This window comes from Alligator mississippiensis, chromosome 1, assembly GCF_030867095.1.
Source record: "Alligator mississippiensis isolate rAllMis1 chromosome 1, rAllMis1, whole genome shotgun sequence".
In the NCBI taxonomy this organism is placed as follows: Eukaryota; Metazoa; Chordata; order Crocodylia; family Alligatoridae; genus Alligator; species Alligator mississippiensis.
In genome coordinates, this window is record NC_081824.1 from 296821007 (window position 1) to 296841213 (window position 20207).

Here is a 20207-nt window from a genome sequence, read left to right on the forward strand (position 1 = left end):
ACAAGTTTAGCCCATACGCTGCACATCCTATTGCAGTAATATGTGGATATTTATCCATTATGGTCTCCCATGTTGCTTTCATGTTACTTGCATTGTCAGTCAGCAAAGCAAATACTTTACCACTCCCAATCTTCTGTAGGACTTCACATATTTTACTACTGATATACTCTGCAGTATGCCTGTTCTCTTCTGTTTCAGTGCTTCTGTAAAAAACTAGTTGAGGTGTTCTTAACACAAAGTTTATGATTCCTTCCCCACACATTTGTCCATCCATTTGTAAGTACTGCAAGACACAGTTCTTCATTGATTTCTCCTTGCACAGATTACATTACACGTTCATATTTTGACTCTAAAAGAGGCTTGCTCGAAGAAAGTCTGCTGGGCAAATGGTATGGTGGTCTTAGTAATTTAAAAGCCAGTATGTATTTTCAGTTATTGACAATGGTGTCCAGAAGAATATATTGCTCTTGCAAGAGCTTGGTCAATTTTTTCCTGATCTTCAGGCCTCATTTTGACTACAAATGAAGCTATTGAGAGTCTTTTGCATACAGTTGGTTGCAATATTTGGCTACTTGAGGATGTTGATTGGGCATCCCTTTATGATGCTGATGTTATAGAAGCAGCAGCAGCAGCAGCAGCAGCAGCAGGACTTCTAGACTAAGAACACTGGAAAGAGCTACTTGCACTTTCATCATCATGATCTACTTCCTCCTCACTTACACCCATGAACGATTTTTTAATGTCTGCAGGACACTTCTTACATACAAGGGTGTGTTTGGTCATCCTAGTAGCATTTGGAAATGCATATTTCATTTGACAGTATTTGCAAATCACTTTTTTTCAGAATAACTTGCATTGTGGAAATGCTTTCATATGCTAGAAGTTGGTTGCACCATTTTGCTGAGGGAGAAAAAAGAAACATGTAATTTAGTGGCTAGTTTGCATATATAAACACTAAGCTACAGCATGCACAAGTTTAGTAATAGATGGAGGAGAAGCCTCCTCAGAGTTAACTGTCAACAACTTCCCTGCCCTGCAGGCCTCACCTCACTGCTAAGGTTGGGTGATTTGTCACAAAACATCACATTAGTAGGAATTCAATTATGAATTACATAGGTTATTAAAATATACTAGTGCAACTAAAATAAAGTTTAATATACTGAATTCAGAGAAATTTAAACTCTTACCTTTCAATAAGGAAGTATACTTTCAGCTCCTTTGTGCAGCTTCTGTACTTCTGTGGATCTCAAGGTCACAGGGCCAGGAGGAGGCAGGTTCCTTCCAATGCCAAAACCTTTAGACTTCCTCTCTCTCCTCTCCTGAGACTTTTGAGCAAGCAGGGCAATAAGCACCTTGTTTCTAATCTCTACAGGAACGAATGGATGCTGCTGCTAGTGTCCACTCCTAGTCTTTTGAGGCCTAGTCAGGACGGGAGTAGAACCACCAACCTCTAGATCAAAAGTCAACAATAGAGGAAGTCCACAAGCAAAGAAGGCACTGAATCCTTTTTCCTTCTCTTGTGAAAATGGCAGTGCCCCTGTCTCTAGTGGGTTATGGAATAGAGAAAATCCCACACAATTTACTGATTCGTTTGATGCACTGGTTGGGGGAGAACTAAAGGCTAGAGCTGATCAAGAGGCTCTTCTCCTAGCCACCATTGTTCAGGCAATCTCATTTTCCTGCCTGTTATGACCTCATGAGGAGTATAACCATGTGATGCTGTTGATCCTTGGGAGTGCCATTAGGACCAAAGCTAATTTTTCATCCCAATTTTTCCGTTGCTGTTCTACCACCTTTTTCAGGGGTAACTTTAGGGTTCTAGTAGTTCTTTCCACTAAACCTGAGCTCTGTGAATGGCCTTCAATATGCAACCGTTGCTTGATTCGTAGAGCTTGACATACTCCCTTGGTTACCTTTCCCACAAAGTGGGGTCCTTGGTTTGAGTCAATTTCCTTTGGTACTTCGTGGCATGAAAACACTTGTTCTACTAGGTATGCAGGTTGTAGCTGTATTGGTCTAGACAAAAAAGCAATCAGGGCTCATGGAGAGAGGTGATATATTTTATTAGACAAACAAGATTTTTGCAAAAAAGGGTAATTTGCATCATCATAGCCTCTCAGGAGAGCTGAGACTCCTTACCAGCTAAGAACTGCTGCCCAGAGGGTTTTTCCATCTATTGACTCCTCTGTGAAAACTTATGAACTATGAACTTTCATTTCTACCCAGGAGAACTTTTAAAATCTTTTTGCTGATGCCTGATGAAGGATGTTTGTGCCCGAAAGCCTGCAATTAAAGGAATTTTTTTTTGCAAAAATCTTGCTGGTCTAATATATCACCTCTGTCCACGACCCCTGATTTCTTGCTCTACTAGCATTTTTGCAGTAGTTAACACATCATTTTTCCAAGTGGGAATGGCTTGTATCCACTTGGTAAATGCATCTATAATTACCAAACAATACTTATTACCTTTTGTACTTCTAGGCAGCTCAGTGTAATCAATTTGCAACCGACTCCAGGGGCCATCAATCCTCTGAGGTCCCAATGGTCCCTTGATTGCTTTACCATCTGGATTATTAGCAACACAAGGCAAACAGTTATATGTACACGTTACTCAATATCTTCTCTCATTTTTGGCCACCATCCAGTTGCCTGCAATTGCTTCAGTGTTTTTTCTACTCCTAAATGTTTGTTATCATGAGTTAGTGTAATAATTTCAGTTCTGATTTGAGTAGGCACCACTGATACAGGGGCTTCATCTGTCTCTGCTAAAACTAACTCAAATTTATCTTTCCAAATCTTCCATCCCAAACCTCCTGTTTACTCACCAGCTCTTGTAATTGTTTATCTTCCTTTTGCAATTCCGGCAAGTCTAAGCTCAAAAATTTACTTTGTGCTTCTGCCTTTCTCTTGGTTCCCACAGGGGACTCTCTTTTGCTCCTGCTTTTGTGGCCAAATCTGCTTTTTCATTCCATTTAGCCTCTTCAGTCCCTTTTCTTTGGGCTTTAACTCTTCCAATTTTGACCTTGAAATCCCATATAAATGGCTTCTTCTGTTCTATATATATCTCTCTATATATATAGAACAGAAGAAGCCAATTTGACAAAATCAAAATGTCCCATGGAAATATGTCAATTTTCCTGAATCTTCCAGCAGAAGCCAGTGAGGCCAGCTATCATGTCTAACTCTGAAATGCTCCAATGTACTGGGGAGTCAGGAAACAGCTGCCCTGGGAAATAACTCCATGAGCCGTTGCCTCTTCTTGCTGTTTAAGACACCAGATGGAGATAAAGACCCAAGTCAGCTCCCCGGGGAGCTAAGCAGGGAGTTGAGGTGCCAGGGGAAAGCTGATTATTATTATTAACAACTCCTTTTGCTTCTTGTGAAAAAGAAATTTTCAGCATTTTTCTTCCCATGGACAAAAATTCTAATTTTATTTAGTTCTGATTCAAGATGAATTTCTTTTCAAACAATAACAGAGGGATTTCCTTTGTCTGGCCTGTTCTGCTCCTGACCTCTTCACTAAGTGCAGTTAGATGTTTGAGGTACTCCATTGCCTGATTTATGGTAATGGCCACAGGTCAACCAGTGAGAAGGGCAACCCTCTTCAGCACACAGTACAGAAGAAAAGCCAAAGTTGAGATGAGAAATGATTTGTGAAGCTCTGGCGGTTTTAATGAAAAATATTTTTTTCTTTCCCAGGTTTTGTCTTCTCCCTGGTAAACAGGAAGAACTGATCCTATAGTTAAAGCTCTGGACTGAGACTCTGCACATTTAGGTTCTCTCTTGCCCCAGGGGATGTTGTCCTAGGGGATCTTGGGTAAGTGACAGTTTTCTAAAATAAATGCTATTTTTGGGTGCCCAAGTTGTGAAATTGGGGCCCCAGCCCTTTGACACAGACTCCTGCCCTAGATAGACTCCCACTGATTTTGATAGGACTGACTCTGTAGAGGTCTGCTACTATGGATCATCTTTGAGGATACAATTTCAATCTCTCTCCATATCTTATCTGTATAATGGGGCTTCTATATTACAGGATTGTTGTGAGTATAAATCTATAACTCTTGCTAATATGCTCAGATACTACAGTGGTGAGCACAGTAGTAAAGGCATCCTTTAACCAAATCTGAAATAGTTACCCCAACTGTCATAATTGCCTGCTTTCTAAAACTACCAGTAGGAAGTAGGACTGGAAGGGATCTCACAAGGTCATCTAGTCCATCTGCTCAAGGCAGGATCATCCCTGACTAAACCACTGCAGACAAGTGTCTAATTTGCTCTTGAAAACTGCCAAAGATTATTCCATAACTTCTCTAGGTAGCCTGTTCCAATGCTTGACTAGCTTCATAGTCAGAAAGTTCCTCCTAATCTCTAACCTAAATTTCCCAGCTGAAGCTTGAGGCCATTGCTCCTAGTCCTAGTTCCCCTGGTCAGAAAGAAAAGCCCATTTCCATCATCTCTGTAATTGCCTTTCAGGTATTTGAAGACTGTTATCAAATGCCACCTCAGTCTTCTCTTCTCCAAACTAAATAACATGAGTTCTTTCGCTCTTTCTTCATCAGTCTTGCCTCCCCATCCCCTAATCATTTTTGTTGCTTTTCCAAACTGTCTACATTCTTCTTGAAGTATGCCCAAAACTGGACATAGTACTCTAGGTGAGACTTCACTTGTGCTGAACAGAGCAGAAGAATCTCTTCCCTTGATTTGTGACATGCCTGTTAAGGACATGGAGGCTGGATGAGAGAATAAGGTCCCACCAACACAATTAAATTAGCTGCATTGATCCAGGTATGAAAAATTAGCAGGGGGGAAGGAAAACTTGCAGCTGTTAGAAGGAAACAGTATTGTAAGAGCACAAATAATTACTTTTTTGGTATCTAAATAGCACATAGGTGCACACACAAGGAGAAACATTAAAAAAGAACACAAAAGTATCCAAGTCCTTGAACACTTTCTGCTGCAAATGTTTGAAAATTGAAATAACAAAGCACAGATGCCGCTTTGTTCCAGTAAACACACCTTTCTAAAGAAAGTTTCAATGCTTCTATTGAAAACATACAGTTGGACTGCAGTGTCAGCCCAGAGCCCTTTGAATTCTGGCTGCACAGTATTGTTTGCAGGACTGGGAACCTAAAGGCCAAAAAATCTTGATTAAATGGGCCTAGTAATTACCAGGCTTATATTTGGAATCAGATGGTGCTTCTTTTTCTCACAAAGGAGCAGATTGCAATCTTATTATTCACTTCAGTGAGAAGTTTTTTCAAATGATCTTGACTTCACCAGGAGCATTTCTGTAACTTCTCAACAGCACGAATAAGGATTCACAGCTTGGCCTAAGAGTGGAGAATTATAATTTCAAATGGAGCAGAGTAAGACTTTCAAAGAATAAGACTGTGGTATCTTTTCCACTTGTGGTGGAGTACCTTGCTAGACAAGTTAGTGTTAGGTCTGCTAAGAATATCAGAATACAGCCAATGGGGAATAATTTGACAAACTTAATTGCTGTTTGTTTTGAAGATGAGTCACCTGAGACTAGGGTTTGACTTTTTATGGCTTTCTGTACTTTCTGTACTTTTTATGGCTTTTTATGGCTTTCTGTACTCCTCAAAATCAAGATCCACAAATTGAGCCAGGTTTGAAATGTTCAGCTTCAGTTAAAATGCAGAACTTTTGGATGAAATTACCATATTTGCCTGAATCTAAGGTAATGTCAAAATTAAGATGACTCCCTGCCCCACCCCCCACCCAATTAAACTAGGTTAGATAAATACAAAGATATAAATTTGTTATAATTTTATATTTAAAGAATCTGATTACTGGAGGGTTGTCTTAAATTTGTCTCCAAGCACACTGGGAGGGGGAGGGTAATGGCCAGGCAGACTGACGCCCCGTGTCTGCACCCCAGCTGCCCCTCAACATGATCCCCAACCCATGCTGCTGCTTGATCTCCATCCTGCACTGCTGCCCACTCCCAGACCTGCTGCCTGGTCCTTCACCAGATCCCCAACCAAAGCTATTCCATTTCCATTCCCTACTCAACCCCCCACTCAACCTTGACCAGCACTGGTGCCCAACCCCTACCTGATTCCAATGCATACTGATACCCTTTCCCCACCCAATCTCTGACCCCTGCTGCTGCCCAATCTAGGGCTGGCCTAGGATTACAACCTTTTAAAAACTGTAAGGCGGGACACAAGCCTGCCTCTGCCTCCTCCCCCCCGTGGCATGGTCAGAGCAGAACTGAGCTGAGCCCGTGGGGGTAGGGGAGGATGCAGGCTGCCCACTGCAGGTTCAGGGCTCCCTGCCCTGCTGCTATTCCCCCAGGAGCCCCACGCCACCATGGCAAGGTTGCCCCTGTCTGCCTGGCAGCAACAGGAGGCACAGCTTCGCACCACCACCTCTGCTGCTGCTGGGTGAGCAGGGGACACCTGACCTCACCATTGCAGTATGGCTAGCATGGGGCTCCCAGCAGCAGCAGTACCAAGCCTCTCTTCCTTTCCATGCCGGGTCCTGCCTGCTGGGCTACAGAGGCCCCACAGGGAGGGTAACAGGGTGTGGAGCCCTGAGCCCACAGCAGACAGCCCACATCCATCTCCATCCTGTGCACAAGTCTGCGGGGCCACATGTCCCCCCATGCCCTGTTCCCAGGTAGTGTGTGCAGCAGCAGGGAGCCAGCCCCGCTTGAAGCCCCCCAGATGAGTTGCATGTGGCTCCATCTGACTCTCCAGCTAGGCCAGGTGGCCATGAATTCCTGCCCCAGCCCCAGGCCTCATGCACTGCCTTGGCTGGTCAGCACATCCAGCCCCAGCTGCCAACCCTGCTCCACTCCTTCCCTCACAATGGAGGCCTGAATCCACTCCCCCACCAAGGCTTCCCCCACCCCCCCCGACTTACTTGCAGAAGGCTGCTCTCCACAGTACCTGGCTGTATCCCTTGCCCTGTGCATGTGTGCATGTGCACACATGCATGTGGCAACCCCACATCCTACTTCCCCCAGCCCCAAGCCGCCCCTCACAACCTGGAATGCTGCCAACCTGCAAGGGGAATCCCTTTTCCTGCATTTTTCCGTGGGGAATGGAAAACCTGGATCCGTCTATGACACTGTGGATCTGGGAAAGTGCTGTCCTGGAGTCATGAAGCCTGGGACTGGGACTTGATGTTCCCATTTTGGGACTGTCCCACCCAATGAAGGATGGGTGGTCACCCTAGCACACCTTTACACTCACTGTACTGCTGCTGACTCCAGATGGCAGTGGCAGCCTGGACAGTTCTGCCTCTGGCTTTGGGCCCAGGTGGAAGCTGAGGCCAGAGTACTGGTACTCAAATTCAAGACAGACTTTTTTCCCCCACGCTGAATGGGGGAAAAAATCCATTCAAGTAAGTACAGTATTTCATAACAAAGATACTTAAAACCAGATTAGCTGACTTATTAGAAGGCATTCACCTTTGACTTTAGACCATTTATGGACCATTTCAGTCCAAAAAGAATTTGTATGAAGAAGTGAAATGAAAGCAGTTGAAAAAGATGCAATGGGAATTTGAATTCAGCCTTAATGCTAGTCAGCTGTACTTACAAATATTTTAATCACCAGTTTTTAAGAAAAAATATAGTTATGAAAGTATTGGATGAGGCACTATATAAGGTGGGTTCTTCCATAGGCACACTGAGAAAACCATGTTGACCAGATCAGTTTTAATTACCTTGAGGTAAATCAAGAGTAATTCCAATAAAATTCTACTCCGTTGAAGTCATTGGGGTTGGACAAAGGTAAAACAAGTAAAATTAGGACAGGCTGTCTGTGTTTTGCCTTACAAATCCATCACAGGGCTGGAAGGGATTTCAAGGGTCATCTGGTTCAACCCCCTGCATGGATGTAAGAATGCTACTCCTAATCATCCCTGACCACTGCTTATGCGGCCTCCCCTTGGAAACCTCCAATGAAGAAAGCGACAGCTTCCCTGGGTATTGTCTCACTTCTAACAAGAAGGAGATTTCTGTTGATATGTAATCTGAATCTACTTTGCTGCAGTTTTGAAGCCATTGTTTCACATTTTGTTATCTGTGGCTAGAGGAAAAGTTGTTTTCCCTCTTCTTTATGGCAGTCTTTCCAGATATTCCAAGACTTCTATCATGTCTCACCTTAATCACCTGCAAGCTAAATATGCTTAGTTTTCTCAGCCTTACCTTATACTGTTTGCTTTCCAATCCCTTTGTTATTTTTCTGTTTGCTGTTTAAATGACTTAAAGTGTCTCAGAAAGAAATCATGCTGTGATTTCTTTATTCCTTTTCAGTAGCTTGGCTATATCAAAATCTTATGTTTGCAAATGTTCCATGTTAGGAAGCACTGGGAGTTTAGAGTCTTCTGAATGCCCTCTTACTAGCATGTGATAGGAACAAATCTTGATACACATAATTTCCTGTAGCTCTGTTGAAGAAGGAGGACTTCTGCATGATATGATAAAATATGATTTAAAAAAAAATTGTTTTCATAACACTCAAATGTCTGGTAGAAGCTATACTAAAAAGGCATAACCCTGAACAGAGGAGTATATCATGGAAAGGCTGTGCACTGGCAAATGTGTGGAAGAAGGAATGTGAGACAGTTTTTTTCTCAACAGTTTGTAAAGTGCATTTGTATTAAGTAACAATAGAGTTGAGTTAAAAATGAATGTCATTGAGGACTTCAATCTAGAGATGAACTGTAATAAACCACTAGGTAATTTTGCTTGCCTTATGCATGTAAGAAGTCTTATTAAAGTTAGCAAGACCATACATGTGAGTCAGCTGGGTTTTACCCCAAGAACAGTTATTCAGATTTGAATGTACAATTATCCTGACACAAAATTTCTTCACCGTTAGAAAAGAGAATGAATTCTGGGCACATGTCTGAATCTGAGTGAAAGAAGGACATTAAGTTAGAACCGGAAATTCTAGGCAGAACTATCCTAGTCAGAAGGCTTAAATCAAGATCCCATGAAATTTAGAAGTTCCAGAAGTTTTTACACTTGCCTGTGTATCTTTATATGTTTTTACAGGTTTCCCTCAATTTATGTGGGTTCTCTATACATGAATTCACTCTTATGTGATGAGCATTCTTAGACCCATAATTCATTATATGTGAGGTAAATTCGCTTTTATGCAATCGGCATAGGCGCCCCCTGCCCTGTCCAAGCAGGTAAGTCTGTGGGGGGAGGAGAAAGGGCTGTGGGGCCAGGGCCCCATGCACCCCAGCCCTGGCTGCAGCAGCTCCTGGAGCAGCTGGTGCCAGCTGCCTGCAGCTGCTGGGCTGCACCGTGCTCCACCTATCCCCTTGCACCGGGGCTCTTCCTGTCCCTACTCATCCCAGCTCCTGGGCTGTGCTGTGCCATGGTTCAGGCAACTGGTGTTGGCTGCTTCTGGGGCCACTGCAGCAGAGGCTGGGGTGAAATGGGAACAAGTGGAGTTACGGGTGGCATGGGGCATGGCACTTACCCCAGCCCCAGCTGCAGTGGCCCTGGGAGCAGCCTGTGCCAGCTGCAGAGGGAACTGTCAGTAGGTGGGGTGGGTATGCCTCTTGCTGCTCTGCACCCCCTCTTCCCAGCGGGGGCATGTGCCCCTATATCTGTGCCCCCTATATCTGTGCACAGGATAACAGCAGGCTGCCGCTGCAGGCTGGGGCCAGTGGCAGCACTGAGCTGTTCCTTGCATTCAGTGTGGCCCACCCCAAGCGCTGGGAAGAGCCCAGTGCCACCACTGGCCTCAGCCTGCAGTGACGGCCTGCTGTTGTCCACACACAGATCTCGGGGCACCACCCCCAGGAAGAGCCCAGCACAGCCCACCAGCCCGCAGCCCTCCGGGGGGGGGGGGGGGGCGTGGAGCAGCAAGAGGTGCTCCCCCCTCGCACCCACTGACAGTTCCCTCTGCAGCTGGTGCAGGCCGCTCCTGGGGCCACTGCAGTGCTGTGCCCCTTGCCACCTGGAGCTTTGCTTGTTCCTACTCACCCCAAACCCTTCTGCAGCAAGAGTTGTGCCCTGCTACCCCACACCCACTGACAGTTCCCTTTGCTTCACTCCCTTGTGCAGCCCCAGGAGCGGCAGCCCTCCCCCCGCCCCTTCCCTAGTCCCAGCCTCACTCCCTCCGTCCCTGCCTCACCACCATGGGAACCTATCCCTATTTGTTACATTATAAAGTGGGTTAATTTTATGTGAATTCGATTTATGGGCCATTCTCCGGGAACACATGTAGCACATAAATCAAGGGAAACCTGTAATTCCTTTCATGGGTGGAATGCCAGAAAAAGTTAAACTAAATCAATGAGAGGTCAGCCAAGTTTAGTCTTTTGTTACAAGCATGAGTGAGCCTCTAAAAAGAGAAGGAATGAAAATGTACAACTTTTGTTTCTACTCTTTGTGTTTAAATGTCTCATACATATAAATTAAATACAAAACTGTACAAGAAAGAAAAATGCAACTCAACTTATATGATGTTCTTTCTTCCTAAGATGGCTGATCTCATTCTCAAATCCACTACCTACAGTGACCAGAAATGGAGAAAAATATGGGACCCATTTTTGGAATAATAAAAAAAGACTGCTGGACAAGAATGGAGAGAAGATAAGGAGAGAACAGTCTAGTCTGGCCATACTTGAGGGCTCAGGACATGGTCATCTTTCAAATGAATGGAGAAATCAGGTGTATGTGGAGATATTTCTTTTACCCTCTGTTTCTTCCTCTTACTGTAAATTCCATCTTGATGGAGGATTATGGGAGCACTGTCTTGTGTTGGGAGGGTGATTTTCTTGGCAGCATGGCTTCTCATAGTCATGTTTTTTATGGCATGCTCAATGGGGGACACTGTAAGGAAGTGTGCCACATCAGTGCTGATGATCATGCCATTAGTGAGTCTACCTATGTGGGTGTTGGAAGATGTGCTCAGTCTTGGGATCAGAACCCTGATGGGTCCACAGCTGGGAGAGTGCCCTTCCCTCCTGAGGGAATGATGCTGGGGAAAATGTGTTTGGACAATTCTGCAGTGTTTTTCGTTTCCTTATGTGTGCAATTGTCATATACAGGTACTATACGTTATATATGGCCCTTCATCCCTAAACAACAGCATGTATTTTGGTGTACAACAGCAAAAGGCTCTAAATTTTATTTTTATAATGTATTGTTTGCTCTTGTTTCTTTCAGATGGCTTTCAAGATATCCAGAATGTTTATTTTCCTTATAGCAGTTGCATCTTTTTTGTGTGTCTGTTTTTACACCACCCTCAACTGGAGTGATATCTGCATATTCTGCCCAAAGGGTGAAGTGGTTACATCATTGACTTATTTTAAAAAAAAGACTGAAAAGTTCCTGCAGTTGCCAGATACGGACTGCAGTAAGAATCCTCCATTCCTAGTACTGCTTGTGACATCATCATGTGACCAGAAAGAAGCTAGGATGGCTATTCGTCAAACGTGGGGGAAGGAGAGACTAGTTGCTAGGAAACGAATTCTAACATTTTTCCTCCTTGGAACCACTGAGAATCAATATGAGCAAACTGAGGTTCTCGCTGAAAGCCAGGCATACAAAGATATTATCCAGAAGGGTTTTATAGATACATATTATAATTTGACTTTGAAAACAATGATGGGAATGGAATGGGTTCACAAATTCTGTCAACAGTCCAGTTTTGTTATGAAAACTGATTCAGACGTATTTGTCAATGTCTTTTACTTGACTGAACTTCTTTTAAGAAAGAACAGAAGCTCTAACTTTTTTACAGGGTTTTTAAAAATGAATGAGCGCCCAATACGACAGGTGTTTAGTAAGTGGTATGTGAGTAAATATGAATATCCTGGAAGCACTTATCCTCCATTTTGTTCAGGAACTGGTTATGTTTTTTCTACTGATGTTGCTAGTCAGGTTCTTAATATTTCAGAAAGCATTCCCTTTATTAAACTAGAGGATGTTTACATAGGACTGTGCCTAGCCAAACTACAAATCAAATTGGAGGAACTTAATTCAAAACAGACATTCTTTCCAATCAAGCTTCAGTTCTCACTTTGTCACTTTGTGACTTGCCACTACATTACACCTCGTGAACAGCAGGACTATTGGTCTCAGTTAGAGAAATCAGTAGATAATATGCCCAGCTGCTTGACATAGCTGAAACAAGAAACTAACACACAAAAATCCAGAGGGCCAGTCTTTACCCAGGCAAAACTCTCCCTGAAATCAGGACATGGACCCATTCACTGAAGAAGACATTAAATATTTCTGTTAGCATTTTTGTTATCACCATACCTGTCTAGGAATGTGAAAATCTCCATCTCACACTTTGTAATTTTGCTTTTCTTTATTTGCAAGCACTTTGTTTTCTTTCAGGTTTTAAGTCAATGTGACTGTTCTGCTCTGTCTGTCTGCACACCGGCATCACCAGCAACAGGTCCAAGAATGACTAGTGATATTGTATATAGACGAATAAGCAGATATTTGATAGATAATTTGTGTGTGTTTGAGGGTGGGTGGTGGGGGTTAAAAATGTTTACAGGCCAAAAGGATATTCCCACATTTCCTGACAGGCCACATTCCTGCAATAGACTTGTATAGAACACTACTGAAATCCACAAGGCTTTGCTCAGATTCAAGGATATGCCTATGCAAAGCTCATTGCAAGACCTTAGCCTTTGGTACGGTGGGTTATCTCAAGAGCCTTTAAGGACACCAGATTTGCTTTCTAGGTACACTTCATACCGAATATCAAGCACATAGAGCCTTTTCCAAAGTCCGGTGGAGATAGTCCCACTTACTTCTATTGACTTGGATTTGTTCTAGAAAGGATTTTATGAATCCATGGATCACTGTCACAGCTATCGCTTTCTGAGCATTGTACCATATTTTCTCATGTATAACCTATTCTTGAATATAATGTACACCCTGTTTTTTAAAAGGTAGTATGTAGAAAAAAGGGTCTAGGGACCTGAGCCTACTGCCAGCCCTGGGTGCTGGTTGGGACCCATGGGGACCAATCCAGCACGGTGGGTTTGGGGCTATGTACCAGGTCTGATCCCACGTGGTAGGTCTGGGACTGTGTGACAGGCCTGATCTGACACAATGGGTCTGAATCCATGTGGCAGGTCTGGGACTGCACAGCCTGAGGGCATAGCCAGTTTGGGACTGCATAGACATGTGCCATGTCCAACCCCACACGCTGTCTCTGGGGCTGAATGCCGACTATGCCCTGTCTCTGGAGCCACATGCTAGGTCCAACCTAGAACATGGTCCAAGAGCCAGTGCAAGGTCCCAGACTCAGCATGCCAACTCCAACCCAGCACATGGCTTCATAATCAGCGTGCGAGGCACCATCTAGCATACCAGGCCCAGAGCTGTATGCTAGGTTGTACTTAATGCACTGGCTTTGGCCATGGACCAGCCCTGTGCACAGGCTGAATCTGGTATGTGGATGGGGAGAGTGGCTCCCCATGGCTCTGGAAATCTGGTGATGTGGGGTGGGGAGCAGTGGCATGTTAATTATCTTGGTACCCAAAGCTACAGCACTTAATGCTCCCACCACTCCTTTCCCACCCCCCAGCCAAATTTCTGGATCCCTAAGGCTCTCTTTTCCTTGCACATAATGTGCACCCCAATTTTCCCCAGTTTGTTTTTTTGGGGGGTGGGGGGAAAGGTGTAGGTTATATGTGAGAAAATATGATAATTTTGTAACATGGTTTATTGGAACTGAATTATGATCGCTTTAAATGAATGAGACAATGTATTATAAACATCTTCCTTCCTGTCATAAATTCAGGGAGGAGCAAAAAAATTTTGCTGTAATCAAACATGCCCGCTTAATGTTACAGACCAAGAGCCTGATTCTCTGTTTTTTTTAGTATCCAGTGTTTCTAGAGATCCATGGGAGCTTTTGATGTACAATGAACATAGGACTGAGCCCTTAAAGTAAATGCAACTGATAAATAAAGTGAAAATGTAGAGGGTAAATTCTGTAGTCACAACATTTGCAAAATTCCCACTGATTTATGGAGAAGTATGTTCCATCATGGCTAACATATAACTGATAGACTCCAACCTATCAGTTTTATTTACAAATATATACCACAACCCAAGGCTATATTAAATTGATGTTTTACTAGAAGTACTTTGAAATCTCATAAATACAATATTCTGATACAGTTATATGAACCAGTATGATGCATTTTGCTGTAAGTGACTAGTTATTGTAGCTTGGGGCCCCAATTCATCTAGATGCTTAAATATGTGCCTGACTTCAAACATGATAGTTTTACTGAAATCAGTGGAATTACTCCTGCTCAAAGTTAGGTGTATGCTCCAGGGTTTAGATTTGGGGCCTGGAAAAATAGTTATTGACTACATTTACTGTGTATTTTCTGTAAGGGAAAGTTACAAGGCTAAAATGAACATGAAATTTCCAATATTTCAACAATTCCAACATCAGTTTCATGGCATTGAGCTTAAGGTAGAAGAATAAGTATACCTTATCACATAGTTCTCTCTGAAGGTGAGCATAAGTATCTCTAGATCTGGGAAGTGATAATGATAACTGTAATAACAGGAACAAGAACAATGATTTGTTCACTTCTGGTGCAGTGCAATGTGGAGTGTCCTTAATTTGCATATCACAGGATGAGCAAATCCTTTCTGTTTGTTCAGCATCAGGGAACACACCCCAGCTATATCTGAAGTTATTTTGCTGGTCGTCTCAGTGGGGGAGGTAGATCAGGGTCCTTAAGCCAAGCTTCATTTTTTTCACCACTTTTCTTAACTGTCCTTCTCAATGTAAAGAATTTCTAGGGCTGTCATAGGACATAAATACACAAGCTGTGCATGATGCCAATGTAAAGATTAAAGACACTGGGAAGGTTCTGTGCTGTGCTTCTGCAGAGGCCAGAAGAAAGAAGGAGATAGGTGGCTCAAAATGGCTAAAACTGGCATTTGCATAAGTTACAGCATTCCCGGAGGATGTCTCTTTTTGGGACAACATATTGATATGCTGATATTGCACCATGACTGATATATGTCAGTATATGCTGATGCTGCACTATGGAATTCCTGTAGTGCTGAGTTTTAAGGGAATGTCCCTGGTCTGTCCATAGCCTTGCCCCTGTGCTGGAGACTGTGAAATGAAGTATGGTAAGACTATTTACTCTGCTGTTCTTGCACTAAGGAAAATTCTTCCTCAGTCCCTCATAGCTAGGGCCGTCCCTAAAGGGGATGAATCAGGGTGACTGCGCTGGGCTCCACGCTTTTGGGGGCCTTGTGGTCAGTGCTGTATAGGCCCCGCCACAGCTGCCATGTGCCGCCACTGCCAAGACCCACTGGCTCTGCCACTGCTGCCAAGGGCTGCTAGCTCTGGCTGCTTGCCACCCCGCCCCCCCAGGCCCTGCACAGGCTGATATGCCCCAGACCAGCATACCCCTAGGGATGGCTCTGCTTGTAGCTCTCAGCCCGCATTCACTGTTGGATATCACATAGCCACTATCTCTGTGCCTAATACTATTATTATCCTGTCCACTAGGAGCAGCTTTGTCCTTTATAGTTAGCAAAAAGTATTCAATATCAGAAGAATGATTTTTCTGTGCTAGACATTAAAATCTAGTAGCAGTGTTGCTGCTGTAGCTGTGATGGTCCAGGGAATATGTAAGATGCCAGATTTCTAGGGTGAGATAATATCTTTTATTGGACCAGCTGTGTGGCTAGGACAGAAGTTACACAAACCTTTTCCTCAGATCTGGGAAAGAAGCAGATACAACCCAAGCTAAATACCAGGTAGAAAAACTGCTCTCATTTAACCTTGTTACATTAATGAATATGATCCTTTAAAACAGTGGTCTCCAACCTTTTTATGGTAAAGATCACTTTTTGGCACCCCAGGATCTATCTGGGCCTGGCTCACCTCAACTCCCTCCCGATCCCTGCCAAGCCCTAGCCCCAGCCCCAGCCCCAGCCCCAGCCCCAGCCCCATTCCCTCTCCCCCACCCACTGCCTCTCTCCCTGCAGACTTTCTACGGGGGGGGGGGAGGGGGCACATGCTCAGCCCCCCTGCCCTGCCGCCCCCCCCCGCCCCATTTTCTTCTCCCTCTGCCTATGGTTATATGTGAGAAAATGTAGTGGTCAGTTCTGTTAGATGGTGTGGCTGTTTAGCCTTAGGTAGGCTGAATTTGTGCACAAAGACTCAGGCCTTTCCCTTACCAGCATATTTCTGTGCTGCTTCCCTGAAGTGAATGTGACTTATGAGGTACTGAAATCCCTCTATCAATTACAATTTGTACATAATTTTGTAAAGACTTTGTGATCCTTTCTTACTATGAAGAGAACAGTCACCTTTTGAGGTCCAGATTCTGGTACCCTTCCTCAAAATGGATGGGTGGTATTTTGGACCAAGAGTGGCTCTGTTATGTTCCACAGAATCACTAGTGAAGTACAGCTTAATGTGAATCAAGATTGCAGAATCTGCCCTACTGTTTGTAAAAAAGGGATTCATGTTAAGTTTATGGTCACCATGTTACTGGCAATGAATTCTCTGGAGATTGTTTAAAGGACTATCCCACGATAAGCAGAGAGAGGGAGTTTGCTTTGTTATTTTGAAGTCAGGAAGAAGGCAGGGTGTGCATGAATTCACTTAATCAGATGATGATACACTGATAAAGTGCTGATAATGTGAACTCAGGCTCACAGAAGCTTATGCATGTCTGATTTAGTTAGTCCATAAGGTGCATCTCAGCCCTGCCTTCTGACTTCCCAACATGAACACCGTTTCCTCCCCATATATTTGTGTGGTTCTAGCAGCTTATGGAAATATGGATTCCCATCATTACTTCCATTTAAAATAATATTGCCACTATGTTATGTTCAGAATATAACAGGTGTTTGTCTAGGACTCTATATTATTAATATTATTGTGGCTAGTTGGCTAAATTGTTTGAGATATTCATTACTGAAGGCTAGCAAATGGTCTCAATTTAAATAGTTCAGCTGCCCTTTTTGCATTATCTGAAGGAATGGTTTTGACTGATATATCCTACTTTCATCACAATTATTTAAGTTATATTTTGATTTCTTTTTTTAGTTCTATACACTTGATAAATCTGCTCTGAACAGTAATAAGTGAAAGATATTATTAGAGACTAAAACATTAAGTTACATTATTACAAAAACCATAAGAAAATAATTGATCACAGGTATATCAAATTCATTAGTTTAAAAACTAACACTTGACAATTTTGGTATTAGCCAAATGAAAAGAACTCTTGCAGTTTAAGTCACTGATAATGGTTTTAGCAACATTACACTGAACAGTGTACTAATGAACTTTGCCAAATTATTTATATTTTGCTAATAGTGGTCAGTATGGAAAATCTGGAAACATTTATTAGTAGGCTTGGCAGAATTCAATTTTTATTTTTTAAATAGTTTTGGTGGCTAAAAGCAGTGTTCAATTCTAAGCCTTTATTTCAATTGTTATCTATTTACATTTTCAGGATGGTATGAAATTAGGGATGTGGGGTGCAGGCAATGTAGTAATGACAGGATACTGTTAAAAGCTTTATAAAATCACACATCAACATATAAAAAGTAAATATCCATAAATCAATAAATCATATCTTCTTTAAATCATTCTCTTCATTCATAAGGAAAGAGCTGGGTGATCAGGGACGAGAGGAGGAGGGCAGCAGCACTCTTAGAGCTCTGGGAACATGGCCCTCAGGGCCCACCGCCCTGTTTAGCCAACCCAGCCCAGGCAGGACCCTGCTGCCACTCCCTCTCTGGTCACTCCCCATCCCCACCTCTTGGCTTTGGGTAGGGGTTTGTTTAAGTAGCCTGTTATCCCCCTCCAGCCTGCTTCCAAACCTGTGAATGAGCAGCTAATTACTTAATTGATCAATCATTAGGCCACCCCTTGTTTTCCTCTTTAACCCCTACACCCTCTGTCCCGCCATCTCTTTTGCTCCACTAGCAGTAACAGGGGTAAGGGTTTTACTGTCCCCTTTCTATAAATTTTGATTATTACCAATGGAAATATTTTTCTGTTGGTCTGTGAGTGTGTGGTCAAACTGACATGTTTATCAATAACAATCAAATCCTGCCAAGGCTATTTATTGGTTTTGTAAATACAAATTATGCAGTGCTAGACGTATGATTTTTTAAAAAAAAATCTGATGACATGCTTCAGAATGAATTATTTAAAGAGCTTACTTGCAGAGGAAGTGCTATATTGTAACATTTTTATACTCAATGGTTCAGAAAACAATCAGATCAGGACATTTTGAATCACTCTAGAAATTTGAAAGATACTCTGCTGTCTTTCAGTTTAGCCCTTGGGCCCATAAAAACAAACAACAAAGCAGACAGTGGATTACAGTTAATTAAAATATATTTCAGCATCCTAAAGTTTCCACTCCCCTCAACACAAGCTCTTTTTAAGAAAATAAAGTGATGTTAATAAATAATGTAAATCCTAAACTCTTTGGACAACTTTTTATTTCTTTTTTAAAATTTTGGCTGGGATTTTCAAAGGTGCCGCAGGGTCCACATCTCAAGAATGTGAATAGGGTTTGTGAAGAGAAATCTCTTAGGCTCCTCAGAAAGTCCCAGTCTATATTTTTGTAATCATTCATTGGCCATATGTAAAAACTCAATGTAGCAAAAGGGCTAATTATGTATAGCATATCTGATGCCACAAAGTATGATTGTACTTGCACAGGTAACTTTTTAGTTCTAATATAACTATGCATGACACTGTTTACATTATTTGCATAGGACATCTAAATGTTAAGCTAACAAAAACTGAATGTCTGATGATATTTTAGTAAAATATTTTATCACAGCCCTATCTGTCCATTTTGTTTGTCTGAGAGTGCAATTTATGCTTTGAAACTCAGATTGTTTCAAAAGAGGTTTATTACAAATTAAAACAAATTATCTTCATTTCCCTATAATACAGTGGAATGGAAGGAGTCTAAAAAAGGGGTAGGTTCCTTTATACAGCATAAACACACAACTGCCATGGGGAACAAGTGATTGAGGGTTTCATAGATTTCATAGACATTAGGGCTGGAAGGGACCTCGGAAGTTCATCGAGTCCAGCCCCCCGCCCGAAGGGCCAGAAGTCAGTTGTGGTCACAGGATCCCAGCAAGATAAACATCCAATTGACTCTTAAAGGAGTCCAGAGTAGGTGCTTGCACCATCTCTGGTGGCAGTCTGTTCCAGGCTTTGGGGGCTTGTACAGTAAAGAAGTTCTTCCTTATGTCCAGCCTGAAATGTTATAGGAGGAGTTTGTGACCATTTGACCTTGTCATTCCTTGGGGCGCTCTGGTGAACAAGCATTCCCCCAGATCCTGATGTACACCCCTTATATACTTATAGGCAACTAACAGGTCCCCCCTGAGCCTGCATTTTCCAGGCTGAGGAATCCCATAGCTCTCAGCCTCTCATCATAAGGTCTGTTTTCCTGCCCTCTGATTATGTGTGTGGCTCTCTGGACTCTCTCAAGCTTCTCCACATCCTTTTTGAATTGTGGAGCCCAGAATTGGATGCACCAAGGCTGAGTACAGTGGGAGGATGACATCCTGGGATTTGCTAGAGAAGCATCTATGGATACAAGCCAGAGTTTTGCTCACTTTGCTGGCTGCAACATCATACTGATGGCTGATATTCATCTTGTGGTCAATCATGACCCCCAAGGCCCTTTTGGCCATGGTCCTAGCTAGTGTAGCACTGCCAAGCCTATAAGCATGCTGTGGGATTTTCTTCCCAAGGTGGAGTACCTTGCATTTTTCAGTGTTGAAGGCCATCAAGTTTTCATCCGTCCATTTTCCGAGCCTGTCAAGGTTGGCCTGGATCACCATCTTGTCCTTGGGTGTGGATGCTTTACCCTAAAGTTTGGTGTGATCATCCAGCTTGGCCAGTCTGCTTCTGATATCAATGTCCACATCATTAATGAAGATGTCGAAAAGAATAGGCCCAAGGACAGAGCCTTGGGGAGCCCCACTGGTCATGGTACACCACAGTGATTGACTTCACAAAGCTAGCTCATTCTTCAAAAGTATTTTCAAAATTGTCATAGGGCACTAAGGCATCCCTGCTCCCTTTAAGGGCAGAAGCAGCTTAGCTAGAGAGCCCTAAGAGCTAGGCAGAGCTTCATAGCGGCAGATTGCTGTGGCACCAGGCTAATCAGGGAATAACCTGGCACCTGCACCCGGTCAGCTG

The 20207-nt window shown here is 43.1% G+C and overlaps 1 protein-coding gene across 3 annotated transcripts in view; it reads left to right on the forward strand.

The window, feature by feature from the left end:
- The window catches only part of B3GALT5 (beta-1,3-galactosyltransferase 5), a 35853-nt gene extending 17028 nt beyond the window's left edge, over positions 1-18825 (forward strand). Inside the window, exons 2-4 of one of the 3 annotated variants that reach the window (XM_014599192.3) lie at positions 3700-3817; positions 10480-10671; positions 11168-18825. In XM_014599192.3, coding sequence (XP_014454678.1) covers positions 10657-10671; positions 11168-12127 — 975 coding nt within the window. In that variant the 5' untranslated portion in view covers positions 3700-3817; positions 10480-10656 and the 3' untranslated portion in view covers positions 12128-18825. Of the gene's footprint in view, positions 1-3699; positions 3818-9015; positions 9175-10479; positions 10672-11167 lie in introns of those variants that run through there. The other 2 variants (XM_059720749.1, XM_019475999.2) reach the window with 2 other exon arrangements.
- Positions 18826-20207: the final 1382 nt, after the last annotated feature.